We start from the raw sequence: 22,997 nt of genomic DNA on the forward strand, positions 1-22,997 counted from the left end.
TTCTTAAATTTTGTTCATATTTGCAAGAGTTCAGAATCGTAAAAAATATGAATAGTTTTTTTTTTTTTTTTTATAATCATTTTTGCTGTGTTTTTTAAGAAATTTACCCTTACAAGGCCAATCTCCTCCGAACTAAGAACACCATCAAAACTATGAACCTCTTCTAAATTTACATTGTTGTACTCCTCTCGTCTCATAAAGTTGTGGTTGTCAAAAAAACTTCCACTTATTGTCAGTACCAGAGAAGTGTGTGTGATTGAATGTTTGCAACCGTTGCTGTTGGAATATCACCATCAAAGGATTCTCAAAGTTTTAAGGATGGGTAGGTTTTGAGGATGGGATTTGAAAAAGATTGATGAGTAATGATGGAATTGGGTGCTCTCATAAACCATATCTAATGATTTAGTGGGCATGTTGGCTTAATTGTGAGACGAAGTGTACTAAAATGATTGATGTTCTCCTTAATATTATTGTAATAAAAAATTGTCAAAAAATAGAGTGTCTAAAATAATAAATGAAATACTAATGGCAACACTTATTTCGATTTGTTTAGACTGATTATATAAAATTTTAATTAGTCCTAACAATACTCATATATAATTTTCTTTTCAATTGAGTGCCACTGGATTTTTTAGGGGGTCCTCTCGGCCTCAAGCAATAAAAAAATATTCAGCCTATTAGAATTGAAAATATATAAAGATGTTTATGCCAAGAACCATAATAAAATGGAGTTTGTTTAAAACATATTGGGGAAATTATACCAATAAAAATTCAGGGTTTGACCTTTATAACTTAAATTTAAATTTTTAATTTTATCAATTTAAATTCTAAACTTTTTATTTGTTTTCAATTTAAACCATCTACCTATTTTCGTTAAATAAAACTAATAAAAAAATTGATGTTTTAGTTATTAAACTCAATTAAGCCGCTGCTAATTTTGTCTCAATTTCAAAATTTGTAAACTGGGTTCAGAAATAAATCAAAGTCAGCTTGTCCATTGAATGTATTTTCCAAAGCATTGGACTGATTGATCAATATATATATATATTTGGTTTTTTGTTTATCAAACAGAAGAGAGATTTTATTCATAACAGAAAAGAAACCATCCCACAAGGCTCCAATTATTACATAGTTTATCTTATCTAAACAACATATTGGTTTTAATGATTGACATAACAAGAAACAGGACTTGAAGCAAATCTAGGAAAATTAGACAAAAGAAAGAATAGAAAATATAGTTTGTACCAGAGTGAGTACAAGCAACAAAAGAGCAGCAAGAAACGAGATGAGTGCCCATGGAGTATTGAAATAATCCCGTCTTAAGATCGCCAACCATCTGTACCAACTCTCCTTGCAATGCTTGTTCACATTGTTATAAACTTCATGGTAACCAAAAAAAGATATCACGACATTGTTGCCGAGCTTGCTCAACATAGTGGAAACCAACGAATTATCACCTAAAAGGTTATGAATAATTTCATGGTGAGTCAGTGTTTTGACATCTTCTGAGGAGTTCACGAGGAAATCCATGAAGTTCATATACACAGTGAAATAGTTCCTTGAATTATCAGGATGCGTAAAATAATCCCTTGAAGGATCATGAACAGGAAGGTAATTCTCCTATGCAATTAAATTTCTAAGAAAAGACTCTGTATCGTCGTCAACTTCTAAAATTGGGATTCCAATTGTCCTATTTACAAACGTTATGTTGAACAAACTCCCATCTTCAACCCTCTTGAATTTGATCCCAGCTTCACGGAGCTCTGTCGCAGACTTTAGGTACTCTTTTTCTATTGGAACATTGCTTTGGGATATACTATTGAATGAAAGTGATAGCAACAAAAATAATGCAACAGGCCTAGAAGATGTTTGATGTCAAGTTTCTCTAGATCTAGAAAAGGAGGTACTGAAAGCTCACACGGTGTTGCCCGTTGGAAAAATTCACAGGACATGTAAACGAAGTTGTTTAGTGAGGCTGCAGGATTTTGGGGCATGTTGAACAAGTTCATGAGGACAAAGAATGGAAGTTGATTTTCAAATAACATTCACGCATTATGTTCAATAAAATACGTTCCAACTGGAAAATGGGGTCATCCTTTCTGAGTTCTTCATTCACGAACTTGTGAAATAACTGGATGATGAAGCAACTGTCAAGAAGCATCATTTCCACAAACTCATTTGAGTTAAGGTGAATGGGATCTGCATAAAACTTGCGTGCTTTTTGTTCAGATTTTTGCATCGCCACAATGCATTTTTCCACACTGGTTTCATTTCTTTCAAGAAACTGTTGCAAGTAACGTAATTTATGTTCTTCCATTGGTTTCAATTTAACCTTACCATGGTGATAGGGATCAATAGAAACTACTTCTGGTTCATAAGCTTCCTTGCTTTGATTGCGTAGTGGATCACGTACTTTAAAGATGCAACACTCAGATGCTATAGGAGGTAACTCTGCAAGCCTTTTAACTACAGGAAACTTTTTATCTATATCGATCACATGATCAGCACTTGGCTCTGACATTGTACAGTGTCTGTCATGAACAAATTTTGAAAATAACTTTCATGTCTTTTTCAATTAAATCAGATATACAATTAATCAACCACGCAAATTGCATTTTTCAACTTGGTTTTCATTGCTATAAAATATGAATTAAATGCCATGTTTGGGAATAGCTTTTTTTTTTTTACTAAAATAGTAGACAAAATAGACTAAAATAATAAGATAAAATATCATATCTTATAACATCAATCAATCACTTTTTCTTTCACAATCATTTATTTAATTACAAAAAAAAAAAAAAAAAATTCACAAATCATCACGAACACACTTTTTTTATCTCATAAAATACAAACTAACTAAAAGAATCATATTCCCAAACAGGGCCAAAATGCAAATTAGGACTTGAGTTTCTAAAAACACAATAAACAAGACGATAAAATATAATTTTCAATGTGGAATACTCTTATAACAACAAAATTAAAAAATAAGGATAAATTACACTTACATCAGTTGAGGTTTAGCATAATTTCATAAACCTCCCTGGTGGTTTCAATAATAACACTGACATTCCTTACTTTTAAAATTATTATCAAAATTTTTCCACTATTAATCTTTCATTAAACCATTTAACAGAATTTGTTGATGTGATACGTTATAAGGCCTAAAATGTCAAGATAGCACCTTAGTTACCTTATCTATATATTCAATAGTAAATTTCACTCACCTCCACTAAGGTTTTGCATATGAATTAACAAGCACCCTTGCATATTTTAGCAATGTTGAACAAAATTCTTAAATTCCATATAATACTAAACAAAACCTTTAAATTGTTAAGATATTATTAAAATACCTAACAAAATAATAATAATTTTCATTGATAAAATACATAGAAAGAAATAATATCTCTAAAATCAATATTACACCTTCATATTTTAATATAAAACTTATTTCACACTACATAAATAATGTAAAATTTATTATTTTGATTAATGCGCTTATTATTTAATTTAATTTAATTTCTTTTTTTTTTTTAAGTTAAAACAAATTAACTTCTTTTTTAGTAAATAAAATGAACTCATTGGATCCATGAAACAGTACTTGAATACAGCATATTTCCGTAATTAGGTCATGTTTTACTTTATAAGTCAGATATGCTTTCAGTGTTCTATGTTTTATTTTATAACGTATGAGAATTTCAAGTCACTCATTTTTTTATTCATCAATAATATAAATCTATGGATCTAATGGAGGGGTTGGTGAGTGAGGTAGAGGGCGGTAGATTTGATGAAAGGGGTTGCGGGAAGGGTTGCCAGAATTGATCCAAAGGAAGGGGCACTGGGAAAAGGTCGGAGGTGGTGGATCTTAGGAAAGGGGAAGTAGAAGAGGGACTTCAGTGGTGGATTTGAGTGATGGAGGGTGGGGGAGGTATTGTGGTGGTGTGCTGCTGGTGTAGAATCCTAGGGAGGGAGTGGTAAGGAAAGGCTACTAGTGAATATTTTTTTTAAATGGTGGGTGTATTGATAAAATTACCATTTTTTGCTAATTTTACTCAACAAAAATAAATGGATGGCTAAGATTGAGATTAAAATAAAAAAATTAGGATTTAAATTGATAAAATTAAAAATTCATGATTTAATTTATTACAAGAGCTAGGCCTCATTTGGCAACATTCAGTTTTAGCTAGAAAGTCAAAAAGATACTATAAGTTGTCATATTACTCTCTCTACTTTTCGAGTTCAGATCCTCTCCTTACAAGCCATACTTGCGAGCGTCCTTGCAACGGCTGAGATCAGCCGTTGCACATCTAACGGCCGAGATTAAAAAAAAAAAAAAAAAAAAGAAATTTCACGTTCTTCCCGCCCAAAACAAAACACAGCGTTGGTTTCAGATTTTCGTGGGGAAACACAAAAACACACACTCATTCAACACACACTCAGTGGTTCTTGTCCGAACCCACCCTAGACGGCGACCCAATACCAGCGGCGACCCAGTCTGCCCAGTCTCCACGCCGTTGCAAGGACCAACGACGGTGAAACCACAGGTCAGTTCCCATTTGTCTCTATAAATCAGAGGTTTGCCAAATTTATGATTAACTAGTACTCTATTTTTTTCCCCTTAACTGTTCTTCTTAACAGTGGATCAAATACGTAACTCCATTTGTGTTTGTATAAAATTCTTTAGTTTTCGGCCACAATCTTGAATTTTTTTTTTAATTAATTTTCATTTCTGGGTTTTGAAAAGTTTTTTTTTGATTTTTTGTCAGTAGTTCATTCTTGAAGCTGTAATTTATTTAATCAGTCATGTGAACAGATAAGGTTTTACTAGAATGTAATGAATTTTTTAGAAATCAATTTGTCTCTGTCTCTGTCTCTGTCTCTGTCTCTGTCTCTGTTTAGAAATCAATTTTTTTAAATGGATGATCTGTTGTTCAACTGTTTCAAAAATGGATGATCTGTTGTTCAATACCATTGAGGCAAATTAGAAATATGTTTCTAAATTACAAATCTATTATATATCATCTACTCGAATCAGTTTGAACATTATTCTGCCTATGTTCATTATTCTGCCTATGTCCATTATAATCTATTATATATGTCCATTATATATCCATTATATATCCATCTTAGATGATCTGTTGTTGTATGTTTCTAAAATGGATGATATATAATGGATACTGTTGCGAAGATGCATTATTCTGCCTATGTTGATAATGTCTCTAATAACCTATTGTGGAGTGATTTGTTGTTCAATATTGTTGCCAATGTATTATTCTGCATATTAAAGATATTTAATGCAAATGATTTCAAAAATTGAGCCCAGATAAATTGGTGACTTGCCAAACCCTGTGTATTTATTATTAAAGATATTTAGTTCTCATTTCTTATTTCTTTATTCAAGTGTGACAGTGGGTTCTTTGATGATAGTGCAGATATTGTGTTTATTGATGTAGCTAAGATTTTATTTATATAGCTAAGATTTTATTTATATGGGTTTTCAGTTGCATTTTCATATGGATATTGAACCTGAGAATGATTGTGCTTGGAAGCCAAAACAGGGAATGACATTCGATTCTGAACAATGTGTGTATGATTTTTATAATACATATGGAGGAAGAATGGGGTTTAGCATAAGAAGGGATTTTTGTAGGAAGAACAAGTTCACTAACCAACTTATTTGTAGACTTTTGGTTTGCAACAAGGAGGGATTTCGGAAAGGTGACAAACGAGACCCATTGTCAAAAAACCCTAAAGCTGAAACTAGGACTGGTTGTGAGGCTCGACTTCATGTCAAATTAGATGAGGGTACTGGGAAATATGTTGTGACTGATTTCAAAGAAAAACACAACCATGATCTTGTATCACCCGAGTGTGCCCACATGCTGTCGTCACAAAGAAAGATATCGACTACCCAAGCAATTGAGTTAGATTTGGCGGCACAATCTGGTCTTCGTTTAGGCCAGTCTTTTGAACTCATGGGTAGGGAAGCTGGTGGGAGGCAATGTCTTGGGTTTGCAAAATTAAATCAAAAAAATTATTTGAAAACCAAAAGACAACAAAGTTTAGCATATGGAGAAGTAAGCAATGTGTTGCAATACTTTAAAGAAAAATCTTTGCAAAATCCTTCCATCTTTTATGCTTTCCAGTTAGATAATGAAGAGCAAATAACGAATATGTTTTGAGCTGATGCACAAATGATCATGGATTATGCCCAATTTGGTGATGTTGTCACTTTTGATACTACTTACAAGTTAAACAAAGAACATAGACCCTTCGCGTCTTTTGTGGGATTCAACCATCATAGGGAAACAGTTATATTTGGTGCTACTTTGTTGTATGATGAGACCGCTGAATCATTTGTATGGTTGTTTCAAAATTTTCTAGAGGCCATGTCAGGAAAGTCACCAAAAACGTTGTTCACTGATCAAGATGCTGCAATGGCTAAAGCCATACCCATCGTTATGCCTGACACAACTCACCGATTGTGTACATGGCATTTGATGCAAAATGCATTAAAACATGTTAATTGTTTGTTCCAAGATAAGGGGGTAAAGGGTGTACTAAATAAGTTCTTCTTTGACATTGAAAATGCAAATCAATGGAAGTTAGAGTGGACGGAAATGCTTGATAAATATGATGCGCATGAAAACCATTGGTTGAAATTGACTTTTGCGGTGAAAGAAAAATGGGGCTGGCCATATGTTAGATCAACATGGGCTACGGGAATGAGTACCACACAACTCAGTGAATCTTTTAATGCTTTTGAAGGATTACATTCGTTCTGATTTTAACTTAAATGAATTCTTCATGCATTTCGAAAGGGTACTTTACGAGAAGTGATACAAGGAGTTAGAAGCAGGGTATGCTTTGTGCCAAAGGTTGCCAAAGGTGAAAGCAATAATAAGAATGTTACTTCAAATGGGTAATGTTTACACAAAAAAGATATTTGAGGAATTTCAAAATGAGTACTTTCGATCCATTGAATCGGGCATAGAAGCAATTGAATATGGCAAGGTTAGTACCATTTACACAGTTGTTAATGTTGGTAACAAACATGCAAGGAAAGTGAAGATGGAAAGGAATGGCACATTGGGTTGTAATTGTACAAAGTTTGAAAGGGAAGGAATCCTGTGTTGTCACTCATTGAAGGTTATTAGAGACATATTGAAGATGAAAGAGGTTCCTCCACAATACATTCTAAAGAGGTGGACCAAACAAGAAAGAGCTGAAACTGTGAAGGACATTAAAGGGAATGACATTCAAGTGGATGTGAAATTGCAACAAGCCTCGCGGTATAAGACATTGATGACCGCATTTAGAGCACTAGCAAGTAGAGCTGCTGAAACTGAAGAAACTTATGAGTTTTGTATTACACACCTTGCTATATTAGGTGCAAATGTTGAAGGCAAGTTAGGTGCTCATTTTGGCATTGGAAATGAAGTACTTAATGATGATGACACCCAAAGCGTTGAAGTGGATTGCGAAGATGTGAATCATGTTGTGCAACCAAAAGGATTAAAGAAAAATGTGGCAAGTAGTAAGGGCAAAAGGAGGGTCAAATGTGGATTCGAAGCGGTGTTGGTGGCGAACTCCAAAAAAAAATCCCGTGCTAACAGTTTGGCTTCGTCACAATCTATTGCAAGTCCAACAGTTGCACCTTCTACATTATCTGTTGGAGGAGATATCTATGTTCGGCAACATGTTCCTCCTCTTCAATCTCTTCCTCCCATTCATCCTCTTCCTCAATCTTTGCCCATGGGTGGTAATTCTATTCTTCCACCATATATGTATCCCACATATCATGTAAGTGTTAGTACAATTTAGGTGCTCATTTTTGTATGGATATAATATGTGACTCAAACAATGATTGCGAAGCGTAATATATGACATTGTTGTAGGCGAACAATTTGCGGGAGATGTATGTAGTGCAAAATTCTGTGCCAAATCCAATGCCTCAACGGTATTCTTGTCAACCAACATTCCAGTCACTACTTCAAGGTTCATGTGGATATGACATTGGGTTTCGATATTCTCAAGAATCAAACAGTCCAATGTGTAGTCAGGTTCGTCCTCTCTGTATTTTTATTTTGTAGTTGATGAAAATTATGGCTATTTCATTTTAGAAATTTCTATGTCAAGTATGTATTTAGTTGCTGAAAATTGTGCAAAATTCTATCTTTTTCCATTTTAGGCTATGGACAAGCTGAAAGACAAGCAAACTGAAGCTGAAATTCGCCTGGAAAGTGAAGTCATAGCAGCTCAATGTGAAGCAGAAAGACAAGCAAACTGTGTGTTCAAATTGTGAAGCAAACTCTGTGTACCTGTGTTTCCAAATGTTAATGGCTTGTATGTGTGGACCAATGTGTTAATTTTGATGGACCAATCTGAGCATAACATGTTGAATCTTTCCAAATGCCTCAATGGCTTGTATGCTAATAATGTTAATTTACAGTTAATGTTAATGGCTTTTTCATTTGTTAGAAAATGTATTCCAGCTTTTTCATTTTTTACTGGACAGTTGATGATGTTAATCTACAGTTCTATTCTGGTGTTAATCTACAGTTCTGTTTCTGTTCTGTGCTGTTGTCCCAGCTTTTTCATTTTTTAAATTATCCCATCTGGCGTCCATGTTTGTATTGGGTCTGGTATGCTAGTTATGTTCTGTTCTAGTATGTTGGTTTGTATTGGTTCTGCTATACTAGTTTTGGTTTGCTGGATGTGGTATGTTAATGATAGAACCATTAAATGGTTCATGCTTCAGCTGGTAACAGATAAATGGTTCATGCTTCAGCTGGATCTGACTAGTAACAGAACAGCTTTATGCTACAGCTTCATGTGACTGCTTCATGCTGGTTCATGTTATAGGTTCATGCTACAGCTAACTGGTATCTGGTAAATGGTTCATGCATTATGTTCATGCTGCCATACTGATAAATGGTTCATGCTTCAGCTTCATACTGTTGCTGCCCTACTCAGAACCAGAACATGGTAACATGATGATGCTAATGCTAGTAACAGATATACTGGTAACAGAACATCATGCTGCTAATGTTGGATCTGCTGCTGCCATACACAGAATTCATCGATAACAGATAACAGATATACTGGTCCTGGTCATTGATAACAGATAACAGATATGCTGAAGCTGCTGCTGCCATACTCCGAATTCATGAACATGATCTGCTGCTACCATATACTAGTAACAGATATACTGGTCCTGGTCTGGATCTATTGTTAAAGCAAAATGTGCCATACTGATAACAGATAAACTTAATAGATGAACTTAAATTTCCAAAATTCATTCCAAAATTCCATTTATTCATTCATTCCAAATTTCCATCATTCATTCATTCATTCCAAAATGTATCATACTTCATTCAGCAGATAATAGATAATTCATTCATTCATTCGTTCCAAAATTCATTCATTCATTCCAAAATGTGTCATACTTCATTCCAAAATTCATTCTATCATTCATTCCAAAGTTGAGGCCACAAGTTGAGGGAAATAGATAATAGATAACAAGTTGATGTACATACAACCCAAAATGCTACAAACTTCCAAGTTACATCATAAAGTACAAAATGGTAGAAAATACAATGAAGTACACCATCGCTTTGATATTCTTTTCCATCCTTTGAAGCCTTCGACCATAGTCCGTTTCCACGTAATCAAGCCTCGTCCTTACATCGTTAAAGTCTTCTATTGTTATACCATCACAAGCTGTACAGTTCGAACGGATTCTAGACGTAACGTCTTCATCATCTTCATCCACGAACTTGAAGTAATTGCAATGGGGAGTGGGAGTGTTACTCTACAATGCATGAGAATAAGTTAGTCGAAGAAGAAAAATATTAATGTGACTACTAAAGGAAGAAAATAGCTAGAATTACAAACTTACATATCTTGATGGGCAAACAAAGAACAAACGCCCTTCATTTCCATTCTCATTGGTTTTTACAATACGTATGGCAGCGGTTCTTGCACAATTGCACAGCCTCGGTTGTAATCTTAAATTGTTAATGTTAGAAGAAGAAGCCATTTAAATCTGCGTACATGAGAACTTTTTTAAATGGCAAATACCCATTTTTTTATATTGCATACATGAGAACTTTTATGTTGCTAGGAAAATACCCCCTTCTTTTCGCAGACATTTGTATAGTAGTTATCTGGAAATTGGATGAACATGGACTCCCATTGTTTCCATTTTGTTTCACCTGCCTTGTGTGGTAGGTTTTGATGGACACCTCAAGCTGGTGTCCATCTTTTTCTGTTGTAACTTTCAGTATTTGTAATTTTTTCTGTTGTAACTTTCCAAATCTATGTAGTTTTTAACTTATTCTTAAACCCAAGTGGTGTGGTTAAGTTGTGTTTTGAAAATACAATAATGAACACAAATTTCATCAATTGGTCCTTCAGTTTTTGAGTTAAGTTAAAACAGAAAAGATAGAGAGAAAAAAATGTCAACAAATTTACTTAAATTGTGTTGTGCAGTCTAAATTTAATTACTGTATAATGGGATCTACACTTGGAATGAATATTAACCACAAAATGCTTATTATTTTTCTAGATAAAATTTCTATGTTAATACATTTGGGTGTGCAGAAAATAAGATACAGACCAATTGAGCTTGGTATATAAACTCTTCATCTTGTTAACTAATGCAAAAATGCTAGAGGGACAGAGTGTGGAACAACTGCTAAGTTCTTGATTTTTCAACTTCAAACACAGAACAACCTTCGTATAAGGAACTTAGTGTCATGGATATAATTTCTTACAAGCACATGCCTCAAGAACTTAGTATAAGAAAAGATCTTCTACTCAAATAGAATTTTGGAATATAAGAAAAGAACTTAGTATAATTTCCTATATGGAATTCTGGAATTAAACAGAATCTTTCCTATCTGGAATTCTGGAATAAATAATTCTGGAATTCTATTCTATGCAGAATTCTAGAATAAATTTTTATGTTACAGTTCAATGTGAGCCTGCGCAGCTAAATGTAACATCAAAAGACCACAAACCATTAATACTTCATAATTCTTTATTTTGTCAATCAGATTTGGTTTCATCAGAAGCAAGCTATTCAATGAAACCAACAAAAAGAATGAGACTACATTAATGCTTAAGTAGTGCAACTGGTCCAGTGTTCAACAAATGCATATAATGTTGTACAGATTAGTTACTGTCGAAGCCCTAATTTTTGTCACTGTCGAAGCTCTAATTTCTTTCATAGTGAAAGCCCTAATTTTTGTCACAGTGAAAGCCCTAAATTCATAATGAAATCCCTAATTTTGAAATTTCAATCTCAATCTCAATCACACAACCCTAAGGAGATAATTTCAGAGTTTCGAATACAAACCTGGTTCCTCATGAACAAATTTCTTCGCTCAGCCGATGGTGGTCGCGGTGGAGCTATGGTTCACGAAGTAGCGAATATTAGAGCTGGAGTGGGTCGCCGGTGTCGTCTGGGGGACTGGTCGTCGCCGGTGTCGTCTAGGGAACTGCTCGTCGGTGAGGGTGGGTTCGGTAGAGGAGGACGGCTGAGTGCGAGGCTGAGTGAAATATAGCTTAGCTGAGTGATATAACTAGCAACGGGCGGGATTTGAGTGAAATTTCATTTTTTTTTTTTTTAATCTCAGCCGTTACAAGGACGCTCGCAAGTATGGCTTGCAAGGAGAGGATCTGAACTCCTACTTTTCTGCATATCTCTTTGTAAAAAGTCAAAAAGTTACTAAAATAACCTATTCCCAAAAGAATCTTCATTTTTTTTTAATAATAATTTCCCCTAATATATTAACTTGACATTTTGTGAGAAAAAAAAATAAAAAATACATTGGAATAAAATTATCAAATTATAAGTGGTTGGTTTGATAAATTAGCATCTAGAGAAAGTTGAACTCACGCCTTCTCATTGATAAATCTTACTTCCTATTTCACTCATAAAGGTAGAGCCCAAGTATGGGTGATCGTGGTTGGATCGGGAGGCGTGGTTGGATCGGGTGGCCTCTTATTTGCTATACATCTGAATTGAGGCGGATTGAAAAAATCAATCTGCATCTATTCGCTTAGTTAGCGGATGCAATTGAGCGAGACGTGCATGTTGGTACTATGGATTGGGTTGTCAGTTTAGGCTTTACCGTTTTGGACATTTTTTTTCCGAAATATTTCAAAATAATTTTATACTATTTTGTGTTCAAAAATTTTGATTGTATATTTTTATAATAAAAATAAAGGCTCAACTTTTATATTTTATAATAGTAAATATAATTACTAAGTGGTGCTTTGAGAAGTTGATAAAAAGTTGACTTTTTAGCTTTTTTTAGTCTATTTTGTCTTTTTGTGGATAAAAAATATGAGAGGTGATATGACTCAAAATAAGTAAAAAGCTAAAACCTGGCCTTTTTTTTTACTTCCCCAAAGACCCCTAAATAAAAGGTTCTTTTTTTAACACACAAAGAATTAAAGCATAACATCATATTCTTAGGAGTGTTTGCGGATCTGGTTAGGTCGACTGGCCTCTCATCCGCCATCCGTTCGAACTTAGGTGGATTGAAAAAAATGCATCTGTATCCATCTACATGGACCATTGAAACTGTCTATTATGTATTGGATTGGTTCGAGCAATTCAAATTTAGCAGGTCAGATGGATTCTTACCCTATCCTAAACTCAAGATCTCTCCTTAGGAGAGACTTGGTGACCAAAAGACTAACCACACAAGCTTCAACCCTTTGGTTAAATCATAACATTTTTATGAACTGCAAATATGTGCATTGTATTATTTCCAATCTTATTTGTTTGGTTTTATTTTATAGAAATTATTTTTAGATAGATTTTCATTTGTTTTTACTGATTTTTTTTATATATTTTATTTAAATATTTTTACTTTTAGATATATCAAATTAGATATATTTAGAAAGTAAAATAAAAATTAAAGTTAATTAAAATATGAAAAAAAATCATTAAAAATAAACAAAAACCTTAACAAAAAAGCACACTAATTTTTGTTCAGATTTTGGTTTATTTTTAGTAAATTATTTTTATACGTTAGTTAATTTATTTTATTTTTTAGATGCATGTAGATTGGGTGCATCTAAAATATATAAAAAGAAGAGTAACTAAAATATAAAATAAAAAATTATTAAAAATAAACAAATGCACATCTAAAAATATTTTGGGAAACTTAAAAAAAATAAATAAATAAATAAAATACGAGGGTTTGATCCTTATAAAAAAATAAGCCCTGAGTTTTTAATTTTGTTAATCTAAACCCTAATCTTTTGATTTGTTTTCAATCTAAATTATTGTTTACTTTTCTTAAGTAAAATTGACGAAAAAATAGCATTTTAATCATTAAACGCAGAGAAAAATAGTATTTTAGACATTTTATATAAATTTACATTGAGTTTTTTAAAAATACTTTTCAGAAAATTTTACTTTCTTGTTTTCCGTATTTTTTTTGTTTTTACTAAATTTGTTCAATATTTTAAGCAATTTTTTTAATTTTTAGACACACCCAACATAAATACACTTAAAAAATATAATTTTCTTGAAAAAATCTTTAAAAAATTCACTAAATACCAAAAATACTAAAATTCAATATATTTTTTGTATTTTTATATATTTATTAATTTTTTGAAATTTTTTTCACAAATATTTTACTTTTTAGATACATCTAAGTCAGGTACATCTAAAAAAATATAAAAAAAAAATGATTAAAATTTTAAAAATATTTACTAAATACAAAAAAATACGAAAAATAAAAAACTGAATTCAAAAAACTCAAACCAGTTTTTTTTTTTTTGTCCATTTTACTTAACAAAATTAGGTAAATGATTTAGATTGAAAATAAATCAAAACATTAAGATTTAGATTGGTAAAATTAAAAATTTTATTTTGTTACATGATTAAACCCTGCTCCTTTTATATATATATATATATATATATATGTATATATATAATTTCTCTAAATACGTTGTAAAAAATAAAATAAACATAGCAATATTTAGAAACTCATACAATTTATTTGTTAGAAACTCCGCAACTATGTGGATGTTTGGGAAGTAAATTTTTTTTGTAAGTTTTTTTAGTTATAAGATATTATTGGAGAAATTTTTTTTGTGTTTGGGAAGATAGTTGGATTTTTTTGTGGTTAGATGTGATGTTTGTGAAAGAAAAATTAATAAAAAAAAAATCAAAAAAACCCAAAAAACCTCGTTCCCAAATAGGGCCAAATGAAAAGTGGATACGAGAAGGGGAGAAGACATCTCACCTTTTTAGAGTGAAAAAGTATTTCTTTTTGGAGTGGTGCTGTTTTCTTCTTCTTTTTTTTTTTTCTTTTAAAAAAATTTAAATTTATTTTTTTAATTTAATAATGTAATAATTTATTAGAATACATAAGATAACTCTTCTCTCTTTAATAACTTTTCTAATAATCAATCAATTATTTATTTTACATACTATTAAAAATAAATCTAAAAATTGTATTGAGAAAATTAGTAAAGCATCCCTCTCCAACTTTGTATAGTAGAAGAGATCCAAGATTTTTTTTTATTAGCTAAAATCCCTCAACATTTTCACAGGGAAAATTCGATGAAGAGAAATTTTGCCCGGCTCAAAGAAATTTCGCCTACCTTTGAAAAATTTTGGCCCCGACTCAACGAAAATTCAATTTTCATTAGCGAAATTTTAAAATTTCTCTGGTATGATCACAGAAAAATTTCAAAATTTCTCTGAGTCGAGGTAAAATTTTTCTGAATCAGACAAAATTTTTCTGAGTCGAATTTTTTTTGTGAAAATATTGAGAGACCTTAACTATTATGAAAATATTGTATGTTCTTTATCTTATAAAATCTTAATATTAGGGATTTTAAAAAAAATTCCATAATAAAATGCATGGTAATAACATTTTGATTAAAATAAAAATATATATATAATTTAAATTGATAACATTAAAATTTTAAGATTTAATTTGTTACGAAAGTTAACTATTAGGTTTTGTTTTTCTTATTAATTTCAGCTAATAGTATTTTAGTTATTAAACTAAATGAATTTTTTTTTAGATATTTTATGTATATTTACATTGAATTTAATGATTAAAATATTATTTTTATATAACAAATCAAAAGATTTACATTGATAAAATTAAAATCTAAAATATTATTTTGTTATAATAATTATGTCCTGAAGTTTTTTTTTTTTTTTAACTTCTCTAAATATTTTTAAAGAATTAAACCAAAAATAGCAGTATTTAGAAACTCAAACAACTTTAGAAACTCCGCGCTTCTTGCTTTTCGACTATACTCCGCTTTCCCAAATGAAAGTTTCTTGTTTTTCTACTATATATTCCGCTTTCCCAAATGAAAAGTGGATTGTTGTATTTACGTGAAGAGATGAAGACCTCTCACCTTTTTATGGAAAATGAATGGGAGTATTAATTAGTGCCATCACTAATAATGTGGTAGTAGATGAAATTTACTGTCACAATGTTATTGTGTCTGGATTTTTTTTTTTTTAAAAAAAGATATCACATCATTAATTGTTACTTTAGAGCACCACTTTTAGCGATCTCTACATTGACCCTTTTTATAGAGCGAAAAATGTTGTTGAATTTGTGTGCAGACAGGGTACATACACATGCTTATTTGGTACCGTTCACTAATTATAACTCGACACTTCTTTATTTTTTTTTTTACATAAATTAAGGATTTGCTTTGGAAAGATGAATAAAAATTATTTTTTAAAATTTTTTTAAAAAAATATGTAAAGAATATGAGAGATGATGTGATATAAAATAGATTAAAAATTGAAAAATAACTTTTAACTATCTTTTCAAAATATTCTTAAACAAATATTCTAATTTAGATAAATATATTTATTTTTTATATATCTTTCATAAAAATTTAAAAAATATATTTATTTAAATTATTCCAAACAATATTTATTTAGATCTTTCTAAATAATCGTTAATGTTCATGCCAGCTACGTACTAACAAAGACTTAAGGCCTCGTCTAGGAACAGACTAATTTAGTAACTTTTTGACTATTTAACTAAAATATGAGCTAAAAAAAACTAGTATGTTTAGGATGACTTTTTGACTTTTTAACTTTTTACGAAAAGATATACAAAAAATAAAAAGAAAAGAAAATCTTTAACTTTTTGATATGAGTCGTTGACTTTTTAATTAATTTAATAATTTATTAACTTTTTAACTAAAAAAGAAAATTGTCAAACGACGACCTTAGTTTAGTCATTTTCTCTCTCTTCACATGCAAACGCAACACGCATTTTCTCTCCACCAAGGATCCTCTAGAGTGAAATTTTCCTAAAGTTTCCTAGAGTATTACATTGTGTGGTTGAGATTTACTGGCAAGTCACATCAGAAAAATTGATGTGACTTGCCTGTAAATTTCAACCACACAATGTAGCACTTTAGGAAACTTTAGAAAAAAATCACTCTAGAGGATCCTTGCTCTTTTCTCTCTGACCAAAAAATAACTTTTTCTCTCTACATTGGACCCTCTGTATCTCTCTGCAAAAAAAAAATTTGAATTTAACCCAAAACAATGAAATCAAGCACGTATTCGTACGACCATCAACGGCGGACACCCACCGACGGCCGGCGGCCAACGACGGAACAGTTGCAGATAATGGCAACTCCTAGTTGACATCCAACTTGAAGTAGAACCATTGAAAAGGCTAAGAAGAAAAAGAACCATTGAAGATTTTGATCTCATGAACTGATTAGAAATTTGTTTGAACAATATGATTTTGATGAACCGTTTATAGTAGTGCTTTCTTCCTTCTTTATTTTTCACAGAAAAAATTCTCCTCAAGTGTAAATCGTGTTTTTCACTTTTTGTTTTGTTTTGTTTTGTTTTGTGTATGTCTGCTCTTATTTTTTTATCTAATATATTTTAATTTTTTTTCTTCATGTATTTTTTCCTTCTGAGTAAATTATACTGACAACTCTTGATTTTTTTTATCTAATATATTTTTCTTTTTGAATTTTGTAATCTCATTATAAATTATTTCATTCATTGCTGATATCATATTTTAAATTTTTTTAAATAACCATCTTATCATTTTTCTTACCATTTCCTCTGCCTGTCATAATAACTATATTTAACAATTTTTTATCATTAAATTCTACCTGAACATATTTTCATTGAGTGATAATATATAAATATAATAAATTTTATATATAATTTTTAAACACAATGATATAATTTAAGGATGACCTTTCACTTTAAAACAAAATACTTATAAACATAATTTATATTTATATTTATAACAATATCACTATCACAATATTTTTATGATATTTTTTGTATAAATTTTTATATATAGATATAATTTTTCATTTTTATTTCCACAATTATAACACAAAATATTATATTTCTTAATTATGTCAAGATTATGTGTATCTAAAAAAAAAATTTTAAAAAATGCTTAAAATATTTTAAATATTCATTAAAAAAAACACGTAAAAAAATAATTTTTTGTGAGTTAAACCAAAAAAATGATTGTTATTTTTTTTTTTTAAAATGACATGAACAAAATATCTATATTATTTTATTATTTCATATGTATAAAGACCAAAGGATGATTATATTATTTTAATCGGACATGACGATAAATGTAACTTTTCAAATATGAAAGATGAATTTGTATTAAATAGAAATTTCAGTGAATGTCAGTGTAATGTGTCCTTTTGTTTTTTAACAACTATTTCAAAATATTATATGCTACAGTACTATATACTTAAAAAATTTATTAACTTAATTTGAAGATTTATATTGCAAAATAAAACTCAGTATTGAAACCAGGCTTATCTTCTCAATAAAGGAATCATATTGTACATGAATATCAACTCAGAAAATATTAGGTGTGTTTGGTTTGTGTTTTGAGATAAAATTTTTTTAAAAAAATTAGGGATAGAGTTTAGAATTCTTTTTTGAAGTTTGTTTGGTTGTATATTTTGAAACTAATTTTAGAGTTTGAGAGTTTGGGCTGATTTGATATTTTGTTATAGTCTGGTAAATGTGTGTAAAAAAAAAGTGATTAAGAAAGAGAAATGAGAGAGAAAAAGTGATTGATTAATGTGTAGGAGAGAGAAAGTGATTCTGAAAATGTTTTTTTTTTCAAAAAAATTGAACCAAACAAAATTTTTTAAAAAAATCTCAAAAATTGTATTTTAAGATGCAAACCAAATAAGCCCATTATGTTCATGACAAAAAAAAAAATATGAAATTGAGGGGTGTTTGGAAAGATGATTGGGCTAAAATAACTCATTAAAAGATAAAGTATAATTATTTTACTTTTTTTTCTCATAATTATCAAATCAACTATAAAAAAAATGAAAATAATCAACTTTTCAAATGCAATTTTTTTAATCAAATTAAAATAATCACAAAAAATTAAATAACTAACAAAATAACCAACTTCACAAACAACGCCTGATTTTGCAAGAGAGAACAACTTGGTATAAGTCAGATTGAGGTAAGGTGCAGGAGATATCAAATTACTTCCATTGAATTTTAGTTGAGATGGAAGGAAAGATAAATGATTGGGTAAGAGAGAGGGAGAAGAAAAAAAAAAAGACGAAAAATGAAGTGAAAAATGGGTTTCTTGGGAAAATAAGAGAGAAAAAAGGTCTGGTAGAAAAAAACACTTTTCTACGTAAGAGAGAGAGAGAGAAAAAAAAGTTGGGATTGTTTGGAAAATATATTTTTTAATTTTTTATAAAAAAAAATAAGATTAATCATCAAATTTCACTTTGACCTTTACACATGAAATCATGACAATTAATTCCCTATATTTTTGGTTAAATCCCACTTTGATCCCCTACACATGAAATCGTGACAGTCAACCCCCTACGCTGTCACTCAAATCTCACTTTGGTCCCTATACAAGTGTCAATGTCACTCTTTTGTTATTTCATTTTTAAATCTTTAAAAAAATCTAGTCATGTAACAAAAATGTGACTATAAAACGAAGGTAAGAAAGGAAAATCATCTATATTTCTCACCAATACACTTTGTCTTACGTGATAAGCATATGAGAGTTATATAATACAATATATATATATATATATATATATATATATGTTCGTATGGTAAAAATTGGGACGAAAAGGTAAGAAAATAAAGCTTTTGAAATAAATAAATAAATAAAAATGCACCCAAAAAAATAAAGAGAAAGAAAAATGAATAGACAGAAGACTGTGTTATCGTGAAAAACAAAATTTTGTGATTCCAATTTATGTAAAATTCTAATTCATCTTCTTAATTGTTCATAATCTGCCTTTTATTTTAGCCTAATATAATCATATTTTGATGTAATTTTGTAACAAAATGTGTATTAATGGAAGATGTACATGATTTTTATTTCTTACGCCCATTTTGTAGTCATATTCTTATCACATGATTAGATTTTGTTAAAGATTTAAACAATTGAGTAACAGAAAGGGAACATTGACATTTGTATAGGGACCAAAGTGAGATTTTATCAAAAGTATAGGGGGTTGACTGTCACAATTTTATGTATAGGGACCAAAGTGAGATTTGACCAGAAGCGTAGGGGGTTGACTGTCATGATTTCGTCCGTATGGGCCAAAATAAGATTTGGTACAAAATACAGGGGTACAAAGTGTAATTTACTCAAAAAAAATATATAAGAAGTGATATAATTTAAAAAAGATATATATATATATATATATATATTTAGTTTCAAACAATTCCTAAATCTCTCTCCCTATATATCTAACATGAGGACTAAGGGTTCGTTTGGGAAGTTGGTTGACTTTTTGACTTTTGACTATTTTAGCCTAGGGCTAAAAAGTGTCGTTTGGAAGTAATTTTTTTGGGTTTTTTTTGACTTTTTGTGAGAAAAAGAATGTAATGATTATGGGTTAGATGTGATGTTTTGTCTTATTTGACTAAAAAATTTATTTTGTATTTTTTAGCTAAAATAGCCTCAAACCCAACCCAACCACTCTTTCCAAACAAAGTCTAAATGTTACATTATAATGGGTGAAAAGGTAATAAGGCCTGGTTTGGGATTTTTAAAAAAATTCAAAAAGTCAAAAAGTTACAAAAAAAAAAAAAAAAGTCATCACTATTCACAAATTAAAAATGTAAAAAATTAATATACATAATATTTTAATACAAACCAACTTTATACAGTGAAATATACTCAATTGATGGGGAAGTACTGTGAAAGAAATAAAAATAATTAGATTTATATTCACTAAGTTGAACGGTAATGTTGGGCCCGTGGAAGTCCACCACGGATCTCGTTTTGATAATCCGAACCATTCATTGTGTAGAACTCGTCCAGTATTATATGGCTGTAAAAAATTACGTTGATCGGATATCGCTAACTACATGATTATATCAGTTTTGTATAAAAGAATGGATGGTGTTATAGTTAACGGTTGACAAAAAAAACTAATCCGATCAGATAGCTATAGATATCCGATCAACATAATTTTTTACAAGCATATAATACTAGACGAATTGTACACATTAAACGGTTCCGATTAACAAAACAAAACCCGTGGTGGGCCCTCACTGGCCAAAGAACACCGTCCAAATGGTTACCCGAAAATGAGGCAGCCATTTCCTATTACACACTCTGCCAACCTTGCTGCCACCGTACAGCCTATACTGTCAAAACTTTTTCTATACACTAATTTATATAATTTTTTAATACGCATTTTTTCGTAAAAAGTCAAAAAATTAACCCAAACATCTAACTTTTTTCTCAACCTTTTAGTCTAAAAAGATAAAAAAATATACTTATTTAAAATACCACAAACAACACCCAAATAAGAATGTCAACTTGATCGCTTATTTACGCACAAAAATTTCTTTAAAAAATGTTTTTCTTTAGAGTAAAAGTTAAATTTATTTTTTAAATTTAGATCTCCTTTGGAAATAAATTATTTTAATAATTTTTTTAATTTTTTATCAAAAAATATGTAAAAGATAGAAAGAATAATATAATAATTTATAATAATTTTTTAACTAAAATAAATAATCGAAAAATAAGGTATTAATAATATAATAGTCTACTGGAATATATTAAATAATTTTCTTATTTTTTTATATAATTTTTAATAATCAATTATTATTCTTGAAGATAAATTCAAAAATGACCTTGTACGTAATACTTTCATTTTCCGTACAATTATTGCTCTACATGACGCATGAGTTTTCATCAAACTGGTGACGCAAAAAAATAAAATAAATAGAGGGTTATTTTGAGAAAATGGTTATAATTAATTTTTTGGTTAAAAATTGATTATAATAAATTTTTTGTGAGAAAGGAAAGTAGGTTATAATTTAAGAAGTGAATTATAACCCATTTTCCAAAAGACCCCAAAGACTAGTAGGGCCAGACAGGGAATCCGAGATGTGTTTTGGAAACTTGCCTTTTAGTCATTTTTTTATTTTTGTAGCAAAAGTTAAAAGTTGACTTTTTTGTATTTTTTTTCATTTGAGAAGTTGATTTTCAACCACTGGTGAAATTACAATTCTATTCCTCATTGGTCGAAATGTGTTACATGAATGAAGTTGTAAATATTTAAATTAAATAGGGATAATTTGATCATTTTATTATGATTTGACAGCATAAACAAATATTAATAAAAAAAATTTAAAAAATATTTTTACCAACTTCCCAAATCATTTATCCAAAAATATCAAAACCTTAGTTAAAAGTAAAACTTTTTACTATCTTTTCAAAATAATCTTTCCCACCAACCATTCGTTAACACTTGGTTGAGGTTGTTTGCCAAATCAACTAACGTGATACTCATTCTCTATTTTTCAACTAATAAAAAACCGTAAATTATAATCATCTTCCTTAAAATTTGTTGAAATTATAGACACCTTCTCCAAAATTTTTAAAATTATACTGACGTCCCTAATCAGACTTTTTGACTAAATGGAAATAAGGGTAAATTACATTTACTTCCCCTAAGGTTTCTGACAAATACAGGAACCTCTCTTATGGTTTGAATAATTACAGTAACATCCCCTACTTTATCTGACAATGTCAAAATTCCCCCATTCTGTCAAATTGTTCCGAACGGTGTTATTTTTCTATAGTAAATTACCTTATTGCCCTTCCTTTTAAAATATTAAAGTTTTTGGATTAGAGGACAGATTTGGAAGAAATAAACAGTGTTTGGAACAATATTTTTGGATTTATTTTTTTTAAATATTAAAAAATGTTTTTAAAAAAATTATTTTCAATTTTAAATATTTAATTTTTGTTTAAATATTTTTAAATATTTTATTTTATTTTGTAAATATTTTAATTTTTTAATTTTAATATTTTAAACTCAAAACACAACTTCACACTCAAATCGTAACCAAACACATAACTCAAAACTCAATTCAAAAATTATTTTTAAACCTCATAACCAAACACATAACTCGACACTCCACACTACTTTCAAAACTCTACATTCAAATTGTAACCAAACGCATAACAAAAAAATTAAAATATTTAAAAATATATTTATAAAATAAAATAAAATATTTAAAATAAAAACTATATATTTAAAATAAAAATTATATATTTAAAATAAAAAAATAAAAAAAATTAATATTTAAAAAATATATTTAACATAAGTTTGTATTTTTTTAAGTTTGTGTTTGGTTATGAGTTTTAAAAATAATCTTTGAATTGAGTTTTGAGTTATGAGTTATGTACTTGGTTAAGACTCTATCAGTTCTGAAAAGATTTTTGAAAATTTCTAATTGGAATTGTGATTCTAAAAGATAACCAAACATGTTTCTAAACAAAATCTTTTTTCGAAATAAGTTTTTATTCAAAACTCAATTCAAAAATTATTTTCAATACTCATAACCAAATACAAACTTAAAACTCAATTCAAAACTCTTTTTAAAACTCAAAACCAAACTTTTTCAAAACTCTATTTTAAAAAAAAAAAATTCAAAATTTGTTTTTTTAAAATTATTTTTA

The 22,997-nt window shown here is 29.7% G+C and overlaps 3 protein-coding genes across 3 annotated transcripts; 2 read left to right on the forward strand and 1 right to left on the reverse strand.

Moving 5' to 3' along the window:
• Positions 1–1,135: 1,135 nt before the first annotated feature.
• On the reverse strand, positions 1,136–2,521 carry LOC114289179 (UPF0481 protein At3g47200-like). Its single transcript, XM_082880657.1, has 3 exons — positions 2,079–2,521; positions 1,699–1,816; positions 1,136–1,620 (listed from the first exon to the last, which is right to left on the reverse strand). Exons 1-3 carry the CDS (start codon positions 2,519–2,521, stop codon positions 1,210–1,212), a joined length of 972 nt encoding a protein of 323 aa, XP_082736783.1. The 3' UTR covers positions 1,136–1,209.
• Positions 2,522–5,167: 2,646 nt separating this feature from the next.
• LOC114297682 (protein FAR1-RELATED SEQUENCE 5-like) lies at positions 5,168–6,179 on the forward strand. The gene is made up of 3 exons (XM_082880658.1): positions 5,168–5,263; positions 5,399–5,446; positions 5,499–6,179. The coding sequence occupies exons 1-3, from the start codon at positions 5,168–5,170 to the stop codon at positions 6,177–6,179; spliced, it is 825 nt and encodes a 274-aa protein (XP_082736784.1).
• An 18-nt stretch (positions 6,180–6,197) lies between these two features.
• LOC114297675 (protein FAR1-RELATED SEQUENCE 5-like) lies at positions 6,198–6,782 on the forward strand. Its single transcript, XM_028242138.2, has one exon. The coding sequence runs from the start codon at positions 6,198–6,200 to the stop codon at positions 6,780–6,782; it is 585 nt and encodes a 194-aa protein (XP_028097939.2).
• The last annotated feature ends 16,215 nt before the right edge of the window (positions 6,783–22,997 follow it).

This window comes from Camellia sinensis, chromosome 7 (assembly GCF_055761805.1).
Source record: "Camellia sinensis isolate YWXY chromosome 7, ASM5576180v1, whole genome shotgun sequence".
Lineage (NCBI taxonomy): Eukaryota > Viridiplantae > Streptophyta > Magnoliopsida > Ericales > Theaceae > Camellia > Camellia sinensis.